The 25,496-nt window shown below is 44.5% G+C and overlaps 1 protein-coding gene across 2 annotated transcripts in view; it reads right to left on the bottom strand.

The window, feature by feature from the left end:
- The window catches only part of PREPL (prolyl endopeptidase like), a 76,597-nt gene that overhangs the window by 26,396 nt on the left and 24,705 nt on the right, over nucleotides 1-25,496 (bottom strand). For both annotated transcript variants that reach the window (XM_066595553.1, XM_066595554.1), the window contains exons 9-13: nucleotides 21,562-21,765; nucleotides 17,975-18,147; nucleotides 10,124-10,340; nucleotides 7,961-8,110; nucleotides 805-931 (exon numbers count right to left, since the gene is read on the bottom strand). In XM_066595553.1, the coding sequence (XP_066451650.1) occupies nucleotides 805-931; nucleotides 7,961-8,110; nucleotides 10,124-10,340; nucleotides 17,975-18,147; nucleotides 21,562-21,765 (871 nt within the window). The remainder of the gene's footprint in view (nucleotides 1-804; nucleotides 932-7,960; nucleotides 8,111-10,123; nucleotides 10,341-17,974; nucleotides 18,148-21,561; nucleotides 21,766-25,496) is intronic.

The following is a 25,496-nucleotide window of genomic DNA, read 5'->3' as shown; positions in this document are numbered from 1 at the left end:
GGAGTAGAAGTTCATTTATAAGTGAAACCCACTCCATTCATTAAGGGATCTTCGGACCCCTTGTTCTAATGATCGGTCGGGGTTTCAGCGGTCAGACCACCACTGGTCCGATAGTTATCCCCAATCCTGTGAATGGGCCAACTTCTTTTAGTGCAAGAAGTCCTTAACTACAGAGTCTAGGATTTTGGAGTTGTGACATAAAAGATTCAAATGTTGGTCCTTATTCATTCATTTTCAGAGGTTTAACGATACACCTAGAAATGTATGAACACACTGAAAACCGGGTGTGTACATGCTTCTCATCAATAGGAGTAGGAGCAAAAGGAATGGTAGAACCCAGTTGTCAATTCATTCATACATTTCCAGGAGGAATAGGCTTCTATAAGATTTGAGGAGCTGAAGGGTTTTTCCAGGCATTGACTATTGATGACCTATTCTCAGGATAGGTCATCAATAGTTGATAAGTGGGGATTTGCTGCTCGGGATCCCCGATGATCAGCTGATCCTCCAGCCCACTGTCAATGGGATCGATGCCTTCTATTATACTCCCAGCTCCGATCCCAATAACAACTTTTGGCTCCGCTTAACAGACAGTGGCCCAGAGAATCAGCTGATCGTCAGAAATCCCGAGCAGCAGACCCCCATCTATCAACTATTGATGACCAATCCTGAGGATAGGTCATCGGTGGTAAATTCGAGCAACCCGCTTTTTAATTATGCAAAGCGGCTACTAGATTTAAAGGGCTTGTACCTACTTTAACTCTTTTTTCCTATCCTGTCTAATATTTCCTCCTTTCTTCTTACCTGGCAAAGCCGATGTCTGGAAGTGACAAAGGGCAGCTGTTCTGAGCTTTTTCATGTACCGCAGTAATCCAATTAAGGGAACTCGCTGATCGTTCTCATAAGCCGAGATCAGAACTGAGGGATGATTCTACAAAAGAACATACAGACAGTGACACTTGTGTAATAGGATTATTGGACAGTACATAGAAATGTTGCTAAAAAAAATGTTAGATCCTGCGTATTTGGTAATGCAGCACTTGTTAGTTCTCATGAATGCCATATTAGTTATCAGTAGTGAAAGTCAGTGATGTTCACCGTAAGATCTACACAACATTGCAACAGCTTCTCTAGCTTTTTAAACTAATCTCAAGTCTGGTTCTCCTTGTGGAGAGCACCACAATGGGGTAGGGATTATTATAAGCCATGCAATGCTTCCTGGGAAAAAGCTATGCAAATCAAAGATGGAATAATCCTCCACAGCGCCAACTACTGGAAGGTAGCTTGTGTGAATCAATATCTGACCTTTCAGGGGGGCGGAGCCTGGCCGGAGATGTAGATAGTCGCATCTCAGAGTAGCTCCTGCAAGATCCGACATTCCCATCCTGTTAACGGGACCCAGAGACGCCGAAAGGCAATCAAAAAGCAGCGGAGGCACAGTAGCAAGCTCCGGAGATAAAACAGACAGCAGCAGAGTTAATGATGCGAGGCAAGGAGCGGGGGAAGGCAGATGAAGCAGGCGGCCGGCAGAAACAACATGGCGCCGGAGGGAGGGAGCCGAGAATGCTCATACCGCGGCCCACCACAAACAGTGCAGACACAGCACGTAAGCTGGCAAGGTATGCCAGGGAGGAGGGGGGCAGAAAACAGGACTCCATAAGCCATAAACAGAGGGGAGAGCGGGAGAGCCCACAGAGAAACACACAAACGGAGGGAGCAGGAGGGGAGGAAGAAGCTGCAGACACAGTACATGCAGAAAGAGAAAGTAAAAAGGAAAGAGCAGACAAAGCAAACACAACAACGGACCCTGCTAAACACAGCAAGGACAAGGAAAAACAAAATAGTCTACATGCTGTACAAGATCATGCTGGAAATAAGCAGGAAGTCACAAGTCAGGCAGACAACCCCAACTACAAAAATAAAGGTGCAAACAGTGTCAATCCAGACGAACATTACGCAGGTGACAGCATGAATAATGCAAGCAGCCCAGGCATATGCACGCACAGCGCAAATCACGCAGACACCTCAGAAAGCACTATACGAGACACCTCCCAAAGTGCAGAAGATGCCGCCAAAAAAGATCAAAGGCAGGAGGACGAAAGGTGCGCCAGGGAGCCTACGTTGAAAGAAATATTCAGCGAAATCACTAAAGGCAACGCATCACTGAACAACCTTAATATGCAGATGGGGGCGATGCAAAGTAATGTAAACCTGCTACGGCAAGATATGAGGAAAATATCAGAGCGTCTGACAGAAACTGAACAACGTATAAGCGACGTAGAAGACGCAATACAGCCGATGCAACGAGACGTGGGAAAAAATCTGCATGACATACAATATCTACAGAACAAAGTAGACGACCTAGAAAATAGGTCAAGAAGGAACAACGTGCGGATTGTGGGCCTCCCAGAAAAGACGGAAGGAAGAAACCCTGCAGAATTTTTTGAAACATGGCTGCCCGAACTGTTCGGAAGAAACACTCTAACTGCAATGTTTGCAGTCGAAAGAGCCCACCGTGTACCGACACGACCCCTCCCCCGGGGGCTCCAGCCAGACCGATACTCATCAAAGTACTGCATTACAGAGACCGTGATACCATACTCCAAAAGGCCCGCGAAAAGGGTGAAATCCAATATAATGGCGTGAAAGTCTCCTTCTATCCAGATTTCTCCACGGAAATACAAAAGAAGCGAGCAACATTTGTAGAAATAAAAAGACGACTGCGAAACCTACAAGTGCCCTACGGGATGCTGTACCCGGCTAAACTGAGAGTGGCGGCGCTGGGCACGACACAATTCTTTGAAAACCCAAAAGATGCAGGTGCCTGGATAGATCAAAATGAAGAACAGATTCGGAGGGGAAGATCGCCGCGCAAGACACCATGAAGAGGCTGCACCCAAAGTAATGTTCACACAAAGGGAACCGAAAATTTCTGAAAGGAGCTCCTGGGACGACAGGATGCATCGCGTAGGAGAATGGAGGACTGGTACCCCGATCCGATGAGACAACGGATCAGTGAGTTACATGTTGGGGGTGTCTGTTGTTTGGTCTCTCTCTCGCATATTAGGGGAATATTAGATAAGATACAGTTAAAAGGGATAAGGTTAAACGATAGAAAAATGATTCAGGGTGGGATAAGGGGAAGAAATGTCAACGTAAATGTACAAATGATAAATGTGTTGCAAATAACGAAAATATGTATAGTAAATGTGGATAAATGTCTGTACTGGGGGATGTGGGGGACCAAACCAAAATGTTACTGGAGAAGCCCTATGCGGAGAACAAACAGTAATACACATACACATATACGGGGCGACACGGGCGAGACACAAATACAGAGATGGGGACCCTCCCAGTGCGACTCACTCATAAAAACAAAAAGGGGTGGAGGCGCCCAGAAAATAATAACCCTGCGGAAAACAAAAAACAAGGAAAATGGGTAGTAGGATAAGGGTCGTATCGTGGAACGTGAGAGGTATGAGTGACCAGACAAAACGATCAGCAGTACTGCAAGTCATCAAGGAACAAGGCCCGGCTATTATATGCTTGCAGGAAACACATTTATCAAAAGAAAATACGGACACGTTCAAAATAGGGGGGATGGGTCAGAGCTTCCACTCCACACACACGAGGTACTCCAGGGGGGTCAGCATAGTGATACACAGAAATATACCGTTTAAATGTCTCTCACGAAAAATTGACCCAGAAGGCCGCTTTATATGCCTACACTGCAGAATCTACAACTACACATGCATTATAGCTTCAGTATATATCCCGCCACCATATAATAACATGATAATGAGGCAAGTTATAGGTTTCATAACAGATAAACCGGACATTCCAGTCCTTATCATAGGCGACTTTAATTCGGTCATTAACCCTGCACAGGACAGACTAAGGGCAGGAAACGCAAACGAAGAAAGGAACCTGACACCACTAGGTAAACTAATAAACGAGATATCATTGATAGACATATGGAGAACACGGCACCCCACAAACAAACAATACTCCTGCTACTCATCCACATACCAATGCTTATCTAGAATAGACCTAGCGGTAGGGAATATTCAGATATATAGAGATATAACCTCGATAGAATATCTACCAAGAGTTGTTTCTGACCACTCCATCCTACGTCTGGACATACAGCACAGTAACACTGTAAGTCATTCCCAAAAAAGATGGAATCTGAACTCGCACTGGCTAAACATATTAAACAAGGAAATAGTGAAAAAAACACTAGAGGAATACTTCATATTAAATAAGGATACCACAAGTATGACGATTTGCTGGGAGGCCATGAAGGCATATATGAGGGGGGTATACATACAGCAAATCACACAGGCAAAAAAAGGACATAGAGAAAGAGGGCAAAAAATACGAGACAAACTAAAAGAATCAGAAGAAAATTACATAAAAGAGAAAACTATAACAACACTCAACCTATGGAAACAGGCCCAAGAGGCCCTTAATAAATACGTTCTAGAAACGGCGGCCACTAAAAATGGGTTCAGGAAACAGACATATTATGAGGAGGGAGAAAAAACGGGACATATGCTGGCAGTTATAGCCCGAGCACAAACTAGCCCCACATACATCATTGAACTAAAAGACGCACAAGGCGAGATAGTCAGGGACGCAACATCCATAAGAGAGATTGCACGGGAATTTTACTCCTCTCTGTATTCTTCGAAACTGGAAAAAACGGTAGAACAAATCGAGGAATACTTGGCAGATATAAGAACACATAAATTGACGGAGGAACAGAGAGAGTTTCTAGATGCACCAATAGACTTGGAGGAGATGCAAGAGGCAGTAAAAGATATGCAAAATAACAAGGCCCCAGGGGAGGATGGTCTCCCAATAGAATTTTACAAACAACATGCAGACACTTTACTACCACAACTCCTGGAGACATGGGCGGGGGCGGAAAAGGAAGGGGAACTACCACAAACAATGCGAAAAGCAAAAATAATAATTCTGTTAAAACCAGAAAAGGACCCCCTGTTGGTGGACTCATATAGGCCGATATCGCTGTTAAACGCGGATGTCAAAATTATAGCAAAAGTTTTAGCCAAGCGGCTATCACAAGTGGCATCCACCTTGGTGCATCCAGACCAGAGTGGATTTATACCAGCAAGATCAACGGCAACGAACATCCGTAGAGTATTTCTGAACCTACAAATACCCGTAGATAATACCGGAGACAGAATCATATGCTCACTGGACGCGGCCAAGGCGTTTGATAGCGTTGAGTGGCAATACCTGTGGAAGGTACTAGAAAAAATGGGCTGTGGCCCAATATTTGTGAGACGAGTAAAACTCCTATATGCTAGAGCGGAGGCGGATGTGTCCATCAACGGGGGGTCATCAGAAACATTCCCACTACATAGAGGGACAAGGCAGGGATGCCCACTATCGCCACTCCTGTTTGCACTTGCAATAGAGCCCCTAGCATGCAAAATTCGGTCACACCAGGAAATAGTGGGATTCATAAGAGGAAACATGGAGGAGAAAATCGCTTTGTATGCAGACGACATGTTATTATTTTTAGGGGACAGGGAAAAATCTTTAGAAACCACGATGCAAACAATAAAAGAATTTGGAGCCTTCTCAGGACTCGCTATCAATTGGACCAAATCCGAAATACTATCAATAGACACCCCAGACATGCAAGTTGCCAACAGAGAATTAACCCTGAAATGCACCCCAACAATTAAATATCTGGGAGTTAAAATTACGAAAGAGGTCAGTGAGTACGGGAAAATAAACCTGGAACCACTTATGGAAAAATGGAAACAAAAACTTCACATATGGAAAAAACTACCCATGACAATCATAGGAAGAGTGAATCTTATAAAAATGATATGGATGCCCCAATTACTGTATCTAATACACAACTCCCCACACTGGATAACACAAAAATTTTTCCACAAGGCCAAGGGACTGTTTAGAGAACTCATATGGGGAGGAAAGACACCTAGGATAAAATTAGAACTGCTATACAATTCAAAAGAAAAGGGAGGATTAGCCTTGCCCAATCCGTTCTCGTACTTCATGGCCTCCCAGCTGCAACATCTCAGGGGGTGGGAGACAGAAGAAACACACGACGCTAGTTTCAGAATCCTTAAAAATCTCTTTAACGGATCACATTTGTTTGAAACCCTGGAACGTGGAGCGTTTAAAAAAAATGGTCAAAGTGCCCCCACGCTATTATTGATACATAAAATATGGTGGAAGACCAGGAACATGCTTGATATAAAAAACTGCACACAACATACCCCCATATGGAATAACCCGCACCTGCCAGAAATCAACAAGCTAAAAGGATTCCAAGGGTGGAAAGACAGGGGAGTTAGGAGAATGGACCAGATACTGGAGGGGGGGGAACTAAAAACCTTCGAGCAGTTAAGGCAAAACCACGACATCCCCAATAGTGACTTTTACAAATATCTGCAACTTAGACACGCTATACAAGCGGAAAAAAACACGGCGGAAATAACAATGGTAATAAATATAGTAGCGGACATAATAGGAAAAGCCACCACCACAGCGGGGAAAATATCTGTACTATATTCCCATATACAGGACACGGTCAATGCACACAACCCGTTATCAACAAAAGCAAAATGGGAAGCAGACATAGGGCCCATTGAGGAGTCGCACTGGGAGGAAATCCTACAAATGACACCCAAGCTATCTCTGAGCGAATCACACAGAGTCTCACAAATATTTCTAATACACAGAGTGTACCGCACCCCGGCCTTCTTACACAATATAGGAATGAGAACCTCCCCGATATGTGTAAGGTGCAAAACCCACACGGCGGACCTAATCCACATGCTATGGCGTTGTCCGAAATTGCACAGATATTGGATGGGAATAAGAAATGCAATTAACGCGGCATTTGGCATACGTATGGACTTTACACCATACGTGTGCATTCTGGGATACATACAGGATCTAACATTAGATGATCATGAAAAACTAGCGGTAGCCAGACTATTGTATATGGCCAGAAAAACAATAGCCCAGCGCTGGTTGGACGAAGAACCACCCACGCTGGGAGAATTCAAAAATAAGGTCAACCAAATTTTACCGTGGGAAAGGAGTATTTACACTAAGCGTAAGACCAGTCAAAAATATCAGGACATATGGCTGAGATGGATACACGCCCAGAGCAGTAATGTTGGATCAAATACATAGGGAGTGGTGAGCCGTGTGGGGAGGCACCAGTAAACCGGGGATTTACTAAGACATAACAACGTATGTAATGGATATATATAAAGTTTATTGGGAAATGTAGAACAAATTACAGACTTGATATACAATAAAATAAAGTGGCAAGGAGTAATAGGGAAAAGTTAAGAAAGGAGGGATTGGAGAGAGAGAGACCGGGCAACGGGCAAAAGAAATATGACCCCCCCTTGAATGCAACAAAAAATCTAACCCTGAATCAATAAAAGAAAACAGCAAGAAGATAAGCAACACGAAGACCAAAGAAGAAAACAAATATACGTTACATGAACTGTTATTATTGTTTACGACACAACACTGTGTTCATTCAGAGACAGTTTACCCAAAGAACAGAACGTTGAGAGAGAGATCTTAGGGGGGATGGGGGAGGGAGGGGGGTGAAGGGAAGGGGGTGGGTGAGAGGGGGAGGGGGAGGGAGGGAGGGGAAACCAAAGATTTGTTAAAAAAAATGTTTTAAAATATGCAAAAGGTGAAAAAGTTTAATAAAAAATACTTTAATTAAAAAAAAATATCTGACCTTTCAAATAGGCATTGAAACATGACTAGGAATATAATATAAAACAAGAATCTTCTTCATAAGGAAAAGATGCCCATCTGCCAGCAGCTGTTTTCTCTCCAAACTTAGTTCATCTACGTCCAGTTAACAAGGAAAACAATCAGAAAATAGTAACTTTTACAATAACGGTCCTAGTGCGGCTCCTACCTGTGGAGTAATGTTCTGATAAGGACAATAAGCCTGTATAGTCATGTAGTGTTGAGCGTTAGTCTGCGGACTGCCCCATTCTTCTTGCTCCTCGATGGTGAGTGGTAAAGACGGGTCCATCATTGCAGTCAGCACGTCCAAGAAGGGTGCCTGGCAAAGAAACTGGCATCGTCATAATGCTACTGAACCATGATTGCCCTTAGCGAGTACCTGCCCGCTCGAGAGAAAAGGTTCGGCTGCCGGCGGCGGGCAGGGAGGGGCAGAGGAATGGAGGGGAGATCTCTCTCTCCCTCTCTCCCCCCCGCTCACTGCCGCAACTCACCTGTCACCCGCGCCGGCACCCGAACCTTCTCTGCCGAGCGAGGAGATACTCGCTAAGAACAATGCTCGATCGAGCAATTGTCCTTAGCGAGTATGCTCGCTCATCTCTAGTCTAAAGACATTCTAATTGAAGGTTGTACAGCTCTGATTTTGGAAGACGTCGGGCAGGGTATTCTTACTGTAGATTACTGGCAGCTCTGTTGTCGGGGGCCTATACAGCATGTCTCATACCGCAATACTAGCTCTAGCCAGCAGATGGCGCCATTGTATAATGGCAGAAAGAGAAAGCCCCCTAGGAAACCCTAAATCCAAAATTGAATTGCAAAGGGTTAAAGCAGTATTCTGGGACTTACATTTTAATAGCCTACTCCAAGTGAAACGCTCAGAAATCCTCTTTTAAGAGGACCTGCCATGGGATGGCTACATAGATTTCCAATCACGGCCCTGCAAACCCCAATGATGTCTTTCTTTTCCCTTATCTCTCTCCCGTTTCCCCATACAGGCACTTAGTTTTAATGTGTGAAGTGGACAGTCCCCCCCCCCCCCATCAATCACGTCTGATGTCACTCACCCACTGATAGTGAGCAGTGAGGACTGCCCATCTGTCAATTCACAGCCCTGGGAACTGAAACTATGGAAAAGTGACATAGTTAGAGTCATCTGGACTGTGGTTGCAAAGCCATACAGCTGGCTCCACTGACACGGGGGCATGACAGGTCCTCTTTAGCGCAATAGGACGTATGTATGTGTCCTGGGTGTACAGAGTTTGTTTGAGCAGGATTGGGAGCCAGGCCCATTCCATATATAGCTGGCGTAAGCCGATTGCACCTGTTAACTCTTTAAATGCTGCTGTCAATTTTCGACAGCGGCATTTAAACACCCCAATCGGTGTATGAGGGTAGCCAACGGCTCCCCAAGATGAGATTGCAGGGTGCTATCTGATTGTAATGGCAGTCATTGGCATTCTGAAGGCTACCTATGAAGATGGGCCTGTGGTCCGACTTAATAGAATACCAACAGAAACACCATATACCACAATCCTAAAGTGTTTCAGTACATGGTAGAAGCGATCAAACAATTGCAAATTTGAGCCCACTATGGGAACTAAAAAGAAGGAGAGAAAAAAAGAAAAGGAGAAAATGGTTTATTATTGTAGAAATTAAAGTTTCAACCCCCCTTTTCCCAGATTTATAATTCAAAAATTAAATCAACCCCCCCCCCCCACCAAAACATATTTGGTATCACCATATCCATAAAAGTCTAATCGTACTGACCAAAGAACAAAGTTGTCATTTCTGCAGTGCATATACCATAAAAACAAGAAACCCCACATTCCCCGGAAAAGGCAAAATTGACGTTTTTTTCGATCTTATGCCCCTTTTAAAAGGTTTTCAGTACATTATATGGTTATTAAGTAGTATCATTGAAAAATACAACTTGTTCCGCAAAGAACAAGTCCTCAGACAACCATGTCGACGGAAAGACAAAAGGTATGACTTATAACCCTTTCCAACCCAATTTGTATCCTGGTTTTCCTAGGGGGTTACTCTTTTTCTGCCGTTTATACAACGGCGCTATCTGCTGGCTAAAGACAGTACTGCATGAGGTGACACATTGGATAGGCTCCGACAGCAGAGAGGCTGGCAATATACAGTAAGAGAACCTCAACAGATGCCTTCCAACATCGGAGCTGTACAGCCTTAAATTATAATGTCTTCAGACGTCAGACAGTGGACTGGAAAGGGTTAAAGTAGAGAGGAGAAAAAAAAATGGAAAAAAAAAGCGCTGCGTTCTTAAGGGGTTCAAGTAGAGCAATGATTCAGAAATGAAACAACATGGTACCTCCAAGACCATCGCTTGAAAAAGCCACGGCCTAGCATTAAAGAGCGCCCCAGCCAGGACTCCTCCAGCGCTGGCAGCTTCTAATGCTGTCCGAGAGGGCAGAGAAAATCCCTGATCATGTACGTGCACAATACAAGCCTCCAGGTCATCCAGGCCATTCTGCTTATTCTCCAGATTACCCAGTTTATGCCAATTACAGCCCAGTTCACCACCGCCCCTGTAAAAACAGACAAGACACTGCAGTGAATAGATAAAGGGGACTGAAGGAAGAAGACTACACCACTTAGTAATCTCCAAAAAAGTGTCAAAGAGATGAGCAGGAGCAGTGCATAGGGGACAAATGTGAAATGTGAAATTCTACTATTAGGGCTACTGCACACGAGCGTATGCATAGCTATGATTGCGAGAGGATGACGTGATTGCGCTGTGAATAAAGAGCTATCGTGTTCTCGTCTGCGCAATTCCGTGCTGCATAATGTACTTTTTTGTGCTGCTAGGCCTGTTCCCATCGGTGCCGGTTTTGACGGGCTTAACAGCCTAATTAGCCCCCGGTGTTATCAATTAAAACAGAGAAATTGCGCAGCTACGGACGTAATTTTGTGCGGCCTGGGTGCACATTTGAGCATCCCCATAGACTCCTATGGTGGCTTGGGTGTACATATCTTCACAAAAATAGAGCGGGCCACATTTTTTCACTCGACGGAAATGCAGGCGCAAAAACGCTCAATGTGAGGGAACCCATTGAAATCAATGGTTTCTATTGTCTGCAGTTTGCAGAAGCGATTTTGCGTGCACGAAAACGCAATCAAAATCGCTCTTGTGCAAGAGCCCTTAGGGGCATATTAAAAGCTTAAAGGCTATAGGAACCTTTGTGCATTAAAAAAATCAATACACACATAATGTACCTTAGAAAGTCCGTGCAGAAAAAAAATGATGCACTTATCTGTTTTTTTGCATTGCGTTTCCTTCCCATACTTGGTTTAACCCCTTCCCGATCCATGACGTATAGATACGTCATGGAGCGGCGGGGTATGTATGAAGAGAGGTTGCGGGCGTCAGCTGTTTATTACAACTGACACCCGCAGGCAATAGCCGCTATCGGCCGTTCGCGGGTATTAACCATTTAAATGCCGCTACCATTAAAAGATGGCGAAATGTTGTTTTTTTTCATTTTACTCCACTAAGAATTTTTTTAAAGTTTTTCAGTACATTATATGGTACATTGAATAGCACCATTGAAAAAATACAAGTCGTCCTGCAAAAAACAAGCCTTCATACAGCGACGTCGATGGATAAATAAAGGAGTTACAATTTTTTTGAAGGGGGAAGGAAAAAACAAAAATGGAAAAAAGAAAAAGGGGCCGCGTCATTAAGGGGTTAAAGGCTCTCTTAAGGCCCATTTAGACAACGATTATCACTCAAAATTCGCTCAAAAACGGGAATTTTTCTTACCGATAATTCCCTTTCTTGAAGGCATCATGACAGCATACACCTGGAGGTTGCTCACCTGCTGACCTGATGGGACAGGAAGAGGCAGAACATAAAAGGTACCTCCCCTCCACCAAACACCAGTGCGTTCCAAATAACCACAGTGATAGAATACTTAACCAGAAGGTGTGTTTTATTGGCACCACACACCTTAGACAAAGAAATCATAAGCATACACATTACCTCATGTGTTAAACAAACAAGGGTAACCGTGTCGGTAGGGGGGGGGGGGGGAAAGCCCGTATGCTGTCATGATGCCTTCAAGAAAGGGAATTATCGGTAAGAAAAATTCCCGTTTTCCCTCCGACATCATGACAGCATACGCTTGGAGGAATACCAAATAACTGGCATGGGCTTTTTTAGGGAGGGATTACTGCTTGAAGCACCTTCCTCCCGAAGGTTGCATCCTCACTAGATTTTAATGTCCAGCCTATAAGGTTTAATAAACGTATGACTAGAAGTCCACGTGGCTGCGTTACAAATCTGTTCGATTGAGGCGTGCGCTCTTTCTGCCCAGGAAAATGCCATCGCCCGAGTAAAGTGGGCTTTCAAACCTTCTGGGGGAGGAATGCCCTTGGCCTTGTAAGCCTCCTGGATGGCTCTTCTGAGCCACCTGGCTATTGAATCTCTAGAAGTGGCCTTCCCTTTGGCCTGCCCCTGAAATTGAACGAAAGTTTGTCAGTCTTTCTGCAACTTTCCGTTGCCTCAAGGTACGCTAATGCAGCTCTTTTAACGTCAAGATTATGGAGCCTCTGCTCCTTTTCGTTTTTAAAATTTAGACAAAGGCTGGAATGACTATTCGCTGGCCTCCGTGGAATTCTGACAAGACTTTGGGTTGGAGGGAAGGGTCTAAGGAGAATACGATCTCATCAGGGTGCATAGTCATATATGGGGCCCTTTGCGAAAGGGCCTGAATTTCACCCACACATAGCCGACATAACTGCCACAAAGTGGGCTACCTTGTACGTCAGCAAGGCGATGGATAGGTTTCTAATAGGTTCAAACGGGAAAATCGCAGAAGGCCTGAAGGACTATAGTCAGATCCCAGGGGGGGCACCATCAGCCTTATGAATGGATGCAGTCTACTCGCCCTTCTAGGAAATTTCCTGATCCCCTTGTGCTCAGCAAGCACGAGATCAAAGAATGCCCTCAAAACCACTACTTGGGCTTTGAGGGAATCTGGACTCAACCCTTTATCCGGGCCTGCCTGGACGAAATTTAAAATTTTTACGAATGTCTGATTGGATGTCCTGACCCATCCATTCTGAGAATTTTTTCCTGACTTTGGAATAAATCTTTTCCGTCGAGGGCATAAGGCTCTCGTAATTAGTGGAAACCCCATTAGATGATAGACCCTTTTCTAAGAATTTTACCCGTTTAAGATCCAGACTCTAAGCCTGAACTTGTGAACCTCCGGGTAGAAGAGAGGACCCTGCAGCAATAGGTCCAGTCTTGACGGAAGATGGAGAGGCTCTCCCACTGACAGATCTCAGGAGAGGAAACCAAGGTCTTTTGGGCCAATAAGGCGCTACTAACGTTACTGACAGCCTTGGCCGCAGTAATTTTCTTAGGAGTAGCGGAATCAGGGGTAAAGGGGAAAAAGCGTAAGCTAAGTCTCAAACCCAGGTGTGAGAGGGGGCGCCCGTGCCTAAGGCTTGTTTCTCCGAGTCTCGGGAAAAGAGAAGACGGCAATTGGTATTTGCGCTTCACACAAACAAAACTATTTCGGGTACCCCCTATTTGTCCCGAGTAGGCTAAACACTTCGGGATGGAGTCCCCACTCTCCTGCGTCCACTTTCTTCCTGCTTAGAAAGCCCGCGACTGAATTCTCGGCTCCTTTTATACGGAAGGCCGACAGTGACTTAGTTGTGAGTTCCGCCCATTGAAGGAACCTTCCCGCCAAATGCTGAAGTAGAGGATTCCTGGTGGTACCCTGGTGGTGAATGAGTGGCACTGCCATCATGTTATCGGAAAAAATCCTCACATGCTTCATCCCTAAACGGTTTGCAGGCTACGTCGGGTTTCCCAAACCTCATTACGTTCTCTAACGTTAGATAACCTGGATCTCTCATGAGGGTCCTATGTACCCTGTATATGGCCACCTTCAAAGGTGACCCCTCACCCTTTTGCGCTGGCATCAGTTATCGCGGGGTCCCCATTAAAAGGTTGTCTGAGGACAACCGCCAGCGGAGTGAGGATCTAGCCCTAGTGGAAATAGGGATTGTCCTGTCAAGTGAGGACTGACTTGTCCCCATTCTGGAGGATAAGTGTCTGGAGATCACCGCTGTGGAACTGGGCCCAGGGAACCACTCCAATGCATGAAGTCATTAGCCCCAGGATCCGCATCGCCTCTTATTGAAACTGTAGATTTTTTATATAGAGCAGAACATTCTGTAGAATGAGCTCTTTCCTTAGAGGAGGAAGGGACGAACATTGGAGACGAAAATCCAAATTGACTCCCAGGAATTTTTTCCTGGTGTCCGGATCCATGTTGGATTTCAAATCATTAATGATCCAGCTCAGACCCTTAGATAGCTGAAGCGTGGACCCCCAGTGTGACCTCAGAATAGTGAGGGGATCTGCCACCAGCAGGGAACCATCTACTGAGCTATGCCCCCTTTCAGATGGGGGATGATGATAATCCCGCGATTGTGCAGAAAGGCTACCATTTCAATCACCCCTTTGGAGAAGATCCGTGAAGCAGAAGAGATTCCAAAGGGAAGGCGCCATTCTCAGCGCAAATTTAGGAACTTTTTACGAGTTGACATAACTGGGGATGTGATAATACTCATCCTTTATGTCAATCGTAGCCATAACGTTATCCCTACCAATTAGGGGGGTTGCGGTTCTGATAGTCTCCATCGGTGGGAGCCATCTGGTTGGGAACCAGAAAGAGAGGGGAGTAAAACCCTTTCCCCCATTCCGTCTTAGGGATGGGGATAACTGCACCGATATCCAGCACGATTTGTTCACCCTTAAGTAGAGCCTGCTCTAGGGTTGGTGCCTGGATGACGGTCGCGGTGGGACCGGAAGCCCGTACTTGGACCCAGACCCACACAGTCCCCTGAGGTTAAAATGAATCTATTTGGAGGGCGGGGTTCTAGCTCAAATCTTGTACCCCTCTGCCACCAGGCCTGCGCTTGTGGGATCGATTCCTGTCATTAGGATAGTTTCCCAGCATGTGGTAGGCACAGTCAGTAGCTATGTTTCTCCAACTAGTGCACAAATGAACTAATCTTCTGCTCACCGGGCATGAAGATGCAGGTTGAGGGACAACAGTAAGAGCCTTACTGCTTCCTCCGGTCTTTCCTTTCCCCACGTATGTTGTAGACGAAGGACATGGAATGAAGGCGCTTTTTGCGGGGTCTGATGACTAGCCGCCCCGAAAGGGTAGGGTACACAACCTAGTTTTGGAGGTTATGTCTCCTGACCACTACTTTACCCTTGGTCGTGTTGGATAGGGCTGCCACGCGGGCTTCGAAGCGGACCGTAGAAGCTGACCTAGTCAAACCGCCATAGAGCGAGCCACCAAGGTGGCCGCAGTATTAGCTTTATAATGAAACTGGACGGGGACCAAGCCTTACGCATGGTCATGTTTACTTTGTTGTCCATGGAGTCCTTTAAGTGGGACATATTCTCAGATGGTAGTCCAGTTCTTTTAGACACCATAGAGATAGCTGTGTCAACATTTGGTGTCTCCTCAAGGATAGCCACTTCATTGTCTGCAAATAAAGGACACTCCTAAAATTCTTTTAGAAATTAACGGAGCTTGATCCATACAATTCCAATCATTAAGGATCAATGGTTTAAGTGTGGCGTTTACAGGGAATGTAGATTTACGATGTGGAAGCAGACTCGCAACATGACGTCCTGCAACACTTCCCCAAGATCTTCAAGATCGAATTCTTCTGCCATGTCAGAGTCGGACTCTAACACTGCCGGAGCAGTCCTTCTTGTGGCCCCTAAGGGCCCTGGTTGGAGGTCCGAGAGGTAGGACTGTTTCTTCCCGGACAACTGACTGGATTTCAGACATGGGGAAAGATTTTTCTTCCTGCAGAATTTTTGCTGAGCAGGAAGCGCATAATGTTTTAGAATAGGAGTCGTCAAGTTTTGTAAGCATACTGGATGCTTTTTACTTCTCCTCCTAGCCCCCCCTAGGTTTTTGAGTATCCCTGTCGTACATGACAAGGGAGAGCTCTGTTAGTAAGGGAAGTGTAGTGCAGGTGTCTGTAGGTTGGCCCACAGGACCACTTACAGTTTGGAGATTCTCTGGGTCCTCTCTTGGCCGACATCCTGCACTTGTGGGATCTATTCCTGTCCTTAGAATCGATTCCTAGCGTGAAAAGAAAAAAACACCAGCCGCCTGGTGCAGGTGCTTTAAATTTTGAATCTGGCGCCAAGCTGCGCCGGGCCACGCCCCCTTTGTGTGCTCCATCGAGGCCACGCCCTCTTGCGGAGCGTCTGGCGTCACACTCCTTGTGTTCCGCCCACTACAGCCGGGACCCAGAGATGGCGGTCGCCGCCTGGTTGACGGCCGCGGTGGTGCCGGAAAGTCTGTCCTTGGACCCAGGCCCACGCAGTCCCCAGTTCGCACCCACATGAGGTACTTCCCACTGGGGCAAGTGGGGCTGCCAGAAGATGATATCTTAGAGATGGTGGCCGCCGCCTGAATGACGGCCGCAGTGGTGCCGGAAAGCCCGTCCTTGGACCCAGGCCCACGCAGTCCCCGGTTAGCTCCCAGATGAGGTACTTCCCACTGGGGCAACCGGGGCTGCCAGAAGAGATGCCGCCGCTCACCGGTAAGTCCTGGAACATCGCTGGAGCTCTGCCGCTGCTGTCCTGGAGGGACAGGAAAAGCACTGGTGTTGGTGGAGGGGAGGTGCCTTTTATGTTCTGCCTCTTCCTGTCCCATCAGGTCAGCAGGTGAGCAACCTCCAGGTGTATGCTGTCATGATGTCGGAGGGAAAGTTATCTTTTGAGCGATAATTGTTCATGTAAATTTGCGCTGATCGTGCACTTTTCATGCACTATTCGTTCATTGATGACTTTAAGCAAGCTTAAAGTCAGCGATGAGCCTTATCAGCACTGCACGCTGAGTTCTCAGCGGGGTACCGCTGATAGTATTCTTTCAGCTGGTATCCCGCTCGGAGTTCTCAGCGGGATACCACTGGCAGCTCCGAGAACAAAGCAGCTGTTTGGAGATAACAGAGCTCCCTGCTGTCATCTGCATACAGCAGGAGCCTTCATTTACACGTTAAAACTCTTAAGTAGCTCAAAAATGATCGCTCAAAATGGTCACTCAAACTGCCGTTTGAGCGATCATCTTTCAGTGTAAATGGGCCTTTACATTCAGGTTTCTGGCTGGGTGCTATAGCGTTACGTCATACTGCAGGAGCGATCAAAGCATCGCTGGTTGTAGTCCCCCAGGGGGACTTTAAAGTAAAGTAAAAAAAAAAAAAAAAATCAATAAAGTTTTATTAATTGTAAAAAAAAAAGTTATAAAAGTTTAAATCACCGCCCTTTTGCCATATCTATTATTGAAAAATCTAAATCATAAAATAAAAATATATATTTGCTATTGCCACATCCGTAAAAGTCCGATCTATCAAAGTAGCGCATTATTTTTCCCGCATGGTGAACGTCGTCCAAAAAAAAAAAAAAATAACGCCAGAAATGCACTTTTTCAGTTACCCTGTCTCCCAGAAAAACCGCAATAAAAAATTGGTACTATCAGAAACTACAGGACATCCCCCAAAAAATGAGCCGTTGCTCAGCTAAGTCGACGGAAAAATAAAGTTATAGCGCGCACAAAATGACCGCAGAAAATAATTTAAAAAAATTAAATGTCTTTGAAAAAAAAAAAAAGTAGTGTAGTAAAAAATAAAAACTATACAAGTTTGGTATCGTAGCAATTGTACTGACCCATAAAATAAAGTTATCATGTCGTTTTTGTTGCAGTTTGTGCGCCATAGAAACAAGGCGCACTAAAAGATGTCATTTTTTTCTTCATTTTACTCCACTTAGAATTTTAAAAGTTTTTCAGTACATTATATGGTACATTAAATAGCACCATTAAAAACTACAACTCGTCCCGCAAAAAACATTCATACACTGACGTCGATGGATAAATAAAGGAGTTATGATTTTTTTAAAGTGGGGAGGAAAACACGAAAATGCGAAAAAAAAGGGCCGTGTCATTAAGGGGTTAAAGCATACAGTTTATACACTTCCCATAAAATCTGAGCTGAACTGCCACTTTAACAAATAAGCCAAGCAATTTAGATTTAACTGCCCCACTTTCACAATATTTGCCAAGGTAGGCATCCAAGGACTGGGACTTGATTATCATCATTCGCACATTACCTTACATGACAATAGACTAATATCCATCCATCGTCAACCAGCATTCTCTTCTCAGGCTTAAAGCTCATATTCAGATCCATGCCATAAGCCCCATAGACGTGAAGGAGTAGAGGTCTCTCTCCAAGTCCACGCTCTCCTTTATAGAAAATCGTGACTGGCACCAAAGTCCCGTCCTGTTAATAGAAAACAATGGACATATCTTACGAGGGGGTTAAAAAACCTCTAAAGAATGACAATGGCAACAAACAATATGGGAATTCGACATATCCAAGGAGAACATAACCCTACACACTGTCCAGATAAATAGTGCCATGCAATGCCACCTTACCTAGTCTGCTTACTTACATGGGCATTTGAATCACTCTGCACCAAGCTACGGAGCATACAGGTGTCCAACCCCCTTAAGCCGGCAATTGAGCAGAAACGCATGTCACTATTCATTTCTATGGAACACCTCGTCTTTGTCAGTCCCTTAGACATATATGAAGTAGCAGCGGCAATGCTTGATTGTTGTTCCATTCATATGGGGTGACAAGGGACCCTTGTGCTTGTGATCAGGGAGCGCTTAGACCCCCGCCGATCAGACACTTATCCTCTATCCTGTGGATAGAGGATAAGTTAAAGGGGTTGTCCACTTCTCGGATAACTCCCCTTCAATAGGGCTGCCTGTAATAATAGAATTAACTATACTTACCCCTCCGCCACCAATGGGATCCAGCGCTGCTGTCCCGCTGTGGTCCCGGCGTTGGTTGTGACAGATGATGTCACAGGAAATCAGGTGAATGCTGCAGCCAATCAGAGGCCATAAAATGACTACTCGTTCGCCTAGCATTGGCGCTCACATCCTTAGTGCCGAGATGTCAGGAGTTCGGGAATATGACACTGCAGCTGTCACCTGATTTTCAGTAACATCATCTATCACAAACAACGCCGGAACCACAGCAGAACAGCAGCGCTGAATCCCGGCAACAGGGAAGGGGTGGGAGGGTGCAAATAATAATAATCTTTATTTATATAGTGCCAACATATTCTGCAGGGCTTTACAAAATGGGAAAAACATACGGAAAAATGGGCCATAACATCTAGTAATAAACCAATTCACATTTTCAACAATAGTGGCGAGGGCCCAAGAGCTTACAGACTATAAGGAAGTATACACATGGGGTGCTATATAATAATATTAAATATATATACACACACACACACACGTATAGTTCAGTTTATTATTTTCATGCAGGCAGTCTTATTGAAGGGGGGTTGTCTGGCTTTAATATCTTAAGATAACATCTTTAATGCATGGTAAGGTAAACTTCAGTTGTTTTATGCACAAATCAGTGGCACCATTTTAGGGTGCACGATGTTATCATTAGGAGGAAAGAACCAAGAATCAAGGAGGAAAGAACTGCCTGTAGAGCTCAGAGACAGGATTGTGTGGAGGCACAGATCTGCAGAAGGCTACAGACAATGTCCGCTGCACTGAAAATTCCCAGGAGCACAGTGAACTCCATTATTCTTAAATTGAAGATGTTTGGAACAACCAGGACTCTTCCTAGAACTGTCCAAGCCACCAAAGTAAATTGGAGAAGAGGGGTCTTGGTAAGAGAGGTGACCAAGAACCCAATGATCACTCAGGCTTCCAGGTCAACCATCACTGCAGCCCACCACCAATCTGGGCATTATGGCAGAGGGGCCAAAAATAAGCCTCTACTCAGTAGAAGACACATGAAAGCCTATCTGGAGTTTGTCAAAAAAACACCTAAAGGATTCCCAGACAGACAGTGAAGCATGGTGATGACAGCATCATGCTGTGGGGGGGTTTTCAGGGGCTGAAACAGGGTGACTGGTCAGGAGTGATGAAAAGCTGAATAAGGCAAAGTATAGAGATATTCTTAAAGAAAACGTCCTTTAGAGCGCAAGGGACCTCAGACTGGGCAGAAGGTTCGCCTTCCAACAAGACAATGACCCTAAGCACACAGCAATCTTTGAGTGGCCGAGCCAGGGGACAGTCTTGAACCGAATCGAACATCTCTAGAGAGACCTGGAAATGTCTGTCCACAGACGGCCCCCATCTAACCTGACAGAGCTTGGGAAGATCTGCAGAGAAGATTGGCAGAAAATCTCCAAATTCAGGTGTGTGAACCTTGTGGCATCACAACCAAGAAGGCTGGAGGCTAGAATTATTGCCAAAGATGCTTCAACTAAATACTGAGTACAGGGTGTGAATACTTACTTGTAGGTCAATGCAAATTGTAGTTTTTCGTTTTTAAGACATTTACAAAAGATTTCCAACATTCTGTTGTCCCTTTGTCATTATGGCGTACGGAGTGGAAAAATTTCACGTTTCCCCCATCTTTCTGCAAATTTGCAAAAGGTCACACCATAGCCGAATGAATGACAGGCGAGAGCTGCCTGTGATTGGCTGATTACCTCAGCCAATCACAATCAGCTCTTTCAGCAGGCGGGGATTTTAAATCCCTGCCTGCTGATAGATCAGCACTACAGAGTCGGGGACAGCAGAGAGAAGACGTGGCTGAGCCCCGGCAGTTGAAGAGATTATCTATTTTTAATAATTTTTTACACTATTTTTCCTGGTTTTTCAGGGAAGGGCTTATCCTCACCTATTTATCATTGTACAGATGTATTTCATTACCATTTTTCAAATATTTATACATTTACTAATTATTTGCCCCTCTTTCTGTCTGTTTAAAACCATTTTGTAACAAATCTCTGCATGCTAGTTACAACATGTGGTGCAATTAACTCCTGAACAAACCCACCACACCATTCCTCAGCCATTTCTCCCCCTGACAATCTAGCACACACAGGTATTGCTTCTTTGATTTTAATTTGTATTTTGTCTATAAAATGTCTTATGTATCTCATACCTCATAGCTGTTGACAAAGGCTATTGTAGCTGAAACGCGTTCAGCGCGGACCTGTGAGCTGTATGCTTTTTATTTAATAAAGAATGAAATTTTTTTTTAACAGTAGCAGCTCCTCTCCACTTCTATTTTCCTTATATTTAAAGCCCTTCCCTGAAATCCAATTACTGGGGGGCCGGCAGCAGGATCCTCTACCGCAGCTGTCATGTGTGACAGCTGCGGTAGGGAATTGAAGAATTCCTCTGCTGCATCTGTCACAGATGTGGCAGATGTAGCAGCAGGGAATTCTTTTTACTAGCAGGGATGAAGGAAACATCTGCCGCATGCGGCAGATGTGTTCTTCATCCCCGCGGGGGAGCCGGCAGGGTACGTTTTATTTATTTTTTTTTATTTTATACTAAAAATTATTGTTTTTCAGGGAAGGGCTTATATGTAAAGCCCTTCCATGAAAAACAATTCAGGGGTGCCGGCAGACTATTGTTTTCAATGGAGCCGCCGGCAGCAGTCGCAGCTCCATTGAAAACAATGCATGGGGCACCTTGAAAAATGTTCAAGTCTCCCATTGACTTCAATGGGGTTCGTTACTCGAGCCGAGCTCTCTAGCATTCCGAAAAGCTTGGCTCGAGTAACGAGCACCCGAGTATTTTGGTGCTCGCTCATCTCTATTCATAAACTTTAGACATTCTTTAAAAGACCACCACTGACCTTGCTCTTGGCTTTCGTTCGCACAACATGACAAGCCTCGCTCTTCTCTCTATTGTAATCGGCTTCTACCGACAATCTGTCATCTAGTACAGAATAAGAAAACATCACTGGGTGATGTACCGGAGACTCAAGGTAAAAGCGGATAGTGTTTGTCTTGTCCTCTGGGTGCAAATCAGGTTGTAGAGCACAGGCCCATGTTGGAAGCTGGATGGAGAACGAGAAAACGGGGGGAGGGAAAATGAAAACATTTTATTTAGGAAACTTCATTGTCACCCCCCCATACAAAATCCCTGTCTATGTGCGATAGATTTAATCTGGAAAGCTGTTTCACCTCAATTCATATGATAATTATATATACGGATATCAGAGCAAAAGAAAGCCTTACGCTCGCAGAACAAAACGCTAGTTGACAGAGGCATAGCGTAAATGGTTCACTGCACTCAACTTGTTAATAACCTTTTTATTTAAACACTATAATGAAATTCAATCACTATTTCAATTAAAAAGCAAACTAGGAAACAAGTCGTGATTTTCTTGTCAAATTAAATTTGCTCTGTGAAGTGATATTTAAAGTCACATTTCATCTGCAAAATAAAAAAAGGGAAAAAAAAAACGTTGACTCCTCTACCTAATGAAAGCGAACAGGCTGCCAGGGTAGAGCGAGGTCAGGCGGCTCCCGCAATTCATCTATTGCTAGGTCTGTCATCAGTGGTCCTTAAAGAGCCCCTCAATCTATATGAAAAATATATACTGTGCCTAGAGGGGATTCAAATCCACTTTGATTAAAATTAATAATGCTTTCTAGAAAAAGTGCCACCCATGTCCATTGGTTGTGTTCGATATTGCATCTCAATGCCATTTAAAAAGATTCTGTCACCAGGTTCATGAAGTCTGACTCAGAGTCACAGAGGTGGGTTGTGCCGGCTTCTCCCCACCCGCATCATGTAGAGGCCGACAGCTGGGTGGGGAAAGGTCGGTACGTCCCATCTCGGTGACTCAAAGTCCATATCCAAGTCATGAATCCGGTGAAAGAATCCCTTTAAGAAACATAGTATGTTTGGCTGAAGGGAGACAATGTCCATCCAGTTCAGCCTGTTTCCACCCCCATTGTTGATCCAGAGGAAGGCAAAACCTCCCACTGAGACAGAAGCCAATTTAGCCCATTTGGGGGAAATAAAATTCCCTCCCGGCTCCATAATGGTAGTCAGAATAATCCCGGAAGTTTGAAAGTTCCTACATGACTCCAAGACCCAGATCAACAACCCCGCTGGTTATTTAATGTCTATATCCTGTAATATCATATCGCTCTAGAAAGGCATCTAGTCCCTTCTTAAGCTCCTTTATGGATTTTGCCATCACCACGTCCTCAAGCAGAGAGTTTCACAGTCTCACTGCTCTTACAGTAAAGAAGCCTCTTCTATGTTGGTGATAAAACCTTATTTCCTCTAACCGTAAAGGATGCCCTCTTGTTATTGTCATATTCCTGGGTATAAACAGATCATGGGAGAGATCCTTATATTGTCGCCTAATGTATTTATACATGGTTATTTGAAGGCCCCTTAGTGGTAGCTACAAGTAGCCAAAATTGTATTACCTAAAAGGGCTGTGCAAGTGTGCAAAAACAGTTTTAAAGTGGCTGCAAATAAAAGGTGTACTACAGTCCTCCCGATCTTTGTTTAAGAATGGCTACCACCTGACCTTTTGAGGCAACAGTGCTGCTCTCCTGGTATCATGCCGCCTAGAATTCAAGTGGTGATGCCAGAAGAACAGCATGTGACCACTGGAGGACCGAGGGTTTAACACTGGATTCTCTGGAGAATAAACATTGCTTTTATTGTTTTAATGCATTTGCAGCCAGTTTGTTTTTTCTGCACTTGGACAACTTTTGTCACACAAGATCAAATCTCATAAAAGTCACATGACCAAAACATTTGTTAACTTGCTGTCATTAACCCTTTCCAATCCACTGTCTGACATCTAAAGACATTCTGATTGAAGGCTGTACAGCTCCGATGTCGGAAGACGTCCAGCAGGGTATTCTTACTGCAGATTACTGGCCGCTCTGTTATTGGGGGCCTCTTCCAGCATGTCACATACCGCAGTACTGGCTCTAGCCAATAGATGGCGCCATTGTATAATGGCAGAAAGAGAAAGCCCCCTAGGAAACCCCGAATCCAAAATTGGATTGCAAAGGGTTAAACTAATTTAGAGCTGCAATTTAGTTATCAAACATTCACATCTCAGTTAATAAGGGAGATGGAACAATACTCCTGTAGCACCACCTATTTGAAGGCAGCATTCCTGCAAGTCAATGTTAGACTCTTTATAGAAGCCTTGTAATAAACCTGGCTTTCAATTCCCAGTCATTAGTACAAGGCTTGTATAAAGAGTCTAAAGGCCCTTTTACACACAGAGATGATCGATCAAAAGATGGCTTTTGAGCGCTCATTTTGCATAAACTACTAATTAGTACGAATGCCAATTAGTAGCTTATTAATGCATGGAAGCCTCCTGGAGCTATATTCAGAGAACAGTGGGTGGTCTGTTCTCTGAAGACATTCCCTTTGTTTGCCACAGGGCTAACAGCTGAGACAATGTTATTAGCGCTTCTCGTGGAGAACACAACAAAGTCCCTGCTATCAGCTCTTCTGCCAAGCGATGGATTTTATTACGAACATAAAATCATTGTTCGGCAGAAAAGTGAAAGATGGGCACATTTACACGCAACGATTATTATTGCTCAAAAGATGTCTTGTTGTGTGTAAAAGAGCTAACAGTGACTTGCAGAAATGCTGCCTTCCAACAGGTGGCACTGCAGAGATATTGTTCCCTCTACCTTATTTGCATATTACCCAGAGGAGCATGAATGGCCTTATAACTCTCCTCACTCACTCACCTTTTAGGTGCTCTCCCTAAGGAGAAAAGATAGCGTTCCTGACCCATCTCAGTTAAGTTGCAGGTGACTTGAATTACAGTCTGCAATCAAAAACCCAACAGTATCCGTTTTTTTGCGACCGTCGGGTCACGGTCACATTAAGTCACAGGTCAAAACGCAAGCCCATTCACTAGATGCGAGCTTGCAGTGAAAAAAAAACAAAACTTCATGCTGCATAACCAAAGTCGCTTTGAAGCCCAAGCCTTAGGATTTCAAGGGGACAACAACTCCCAATTTACTGGCAATATAAAACAGCGATAGAAGAGGACGACTCGCGGACATTTTTTTTTCTTTAACGCTATTAACATACAACACAAAACATCTGCAAACCATGCTTAAAGCCCATTTAGACACCCTGATTCTCGTTCAAAGTTGTCTTTTGAGCGATAACCGTTGCGTTTCAAATGCACGGACATCGTGCAGTTTTCGTGAACGATTCGTTCCTCGCTCAATTCTAGTTTTCTAGAATTGAGTGATGAACTCTTATCAGCAGTGCAGGCTGTTATCACAGTCAGCAGCACTGATAAGATTCTTTCAGCTCGTGACCCGCCGGTAGTTCCCAGCAGGATGCAAGCTCTAAGCGCGGAGAACAATGCAGCTGTTTGCTTATGCAAAACAACTGTATTGTTCGCCGAGCGATAGCAGCGGCTTCCTGCTCCTCCTGCATAGCTCTTTAGTAGCCAATTACCTACTATGGGCTATGCAAAGATGATAGCTCAAAACTGTCACTAAAACTGTCATTTGATCGATCATCTTTGAGATTAAGCGGGGTTTTGTTCAAACTTTTTGAACTTTATTCATCTTTTAAGTTTAATCAAATTAAAGCTTTGCGGTTTAAACAAAGTTGCCCTTTAACTTTTTTTCCTTGTGTAGCCAGAGAAGAGCAGATGGCATTTGACTCATATAGACCAGCCTTGCTCTTGGTAAAAGCGTTTCAATAAGGACGACAAACATATGCAACGTTAATCTATGATTTTTTTTTTGCGTAAAGTAACGCGTT

This window comes from Eleutherodactylus coqui, chromosome 3 (assembly GCF_035609145.1).
Source record: "Eleutherodactylus coqui strain aEleCoq1 chromosome 3, aEleCoq1.hap1, whole genome shotgun sequence".
Taxonomy (NCBI): Eukaryota; Metazoa; Chordata; class Amphibia; order Anura; family Eleutherodactylidae; genus Eleutherodactylus; species Eleutherodactylus coqui.
Note: the sequence above shows the minus strand (reverse complement) of the source record. Positions and strands in the feature narration are given on the sequence as shown.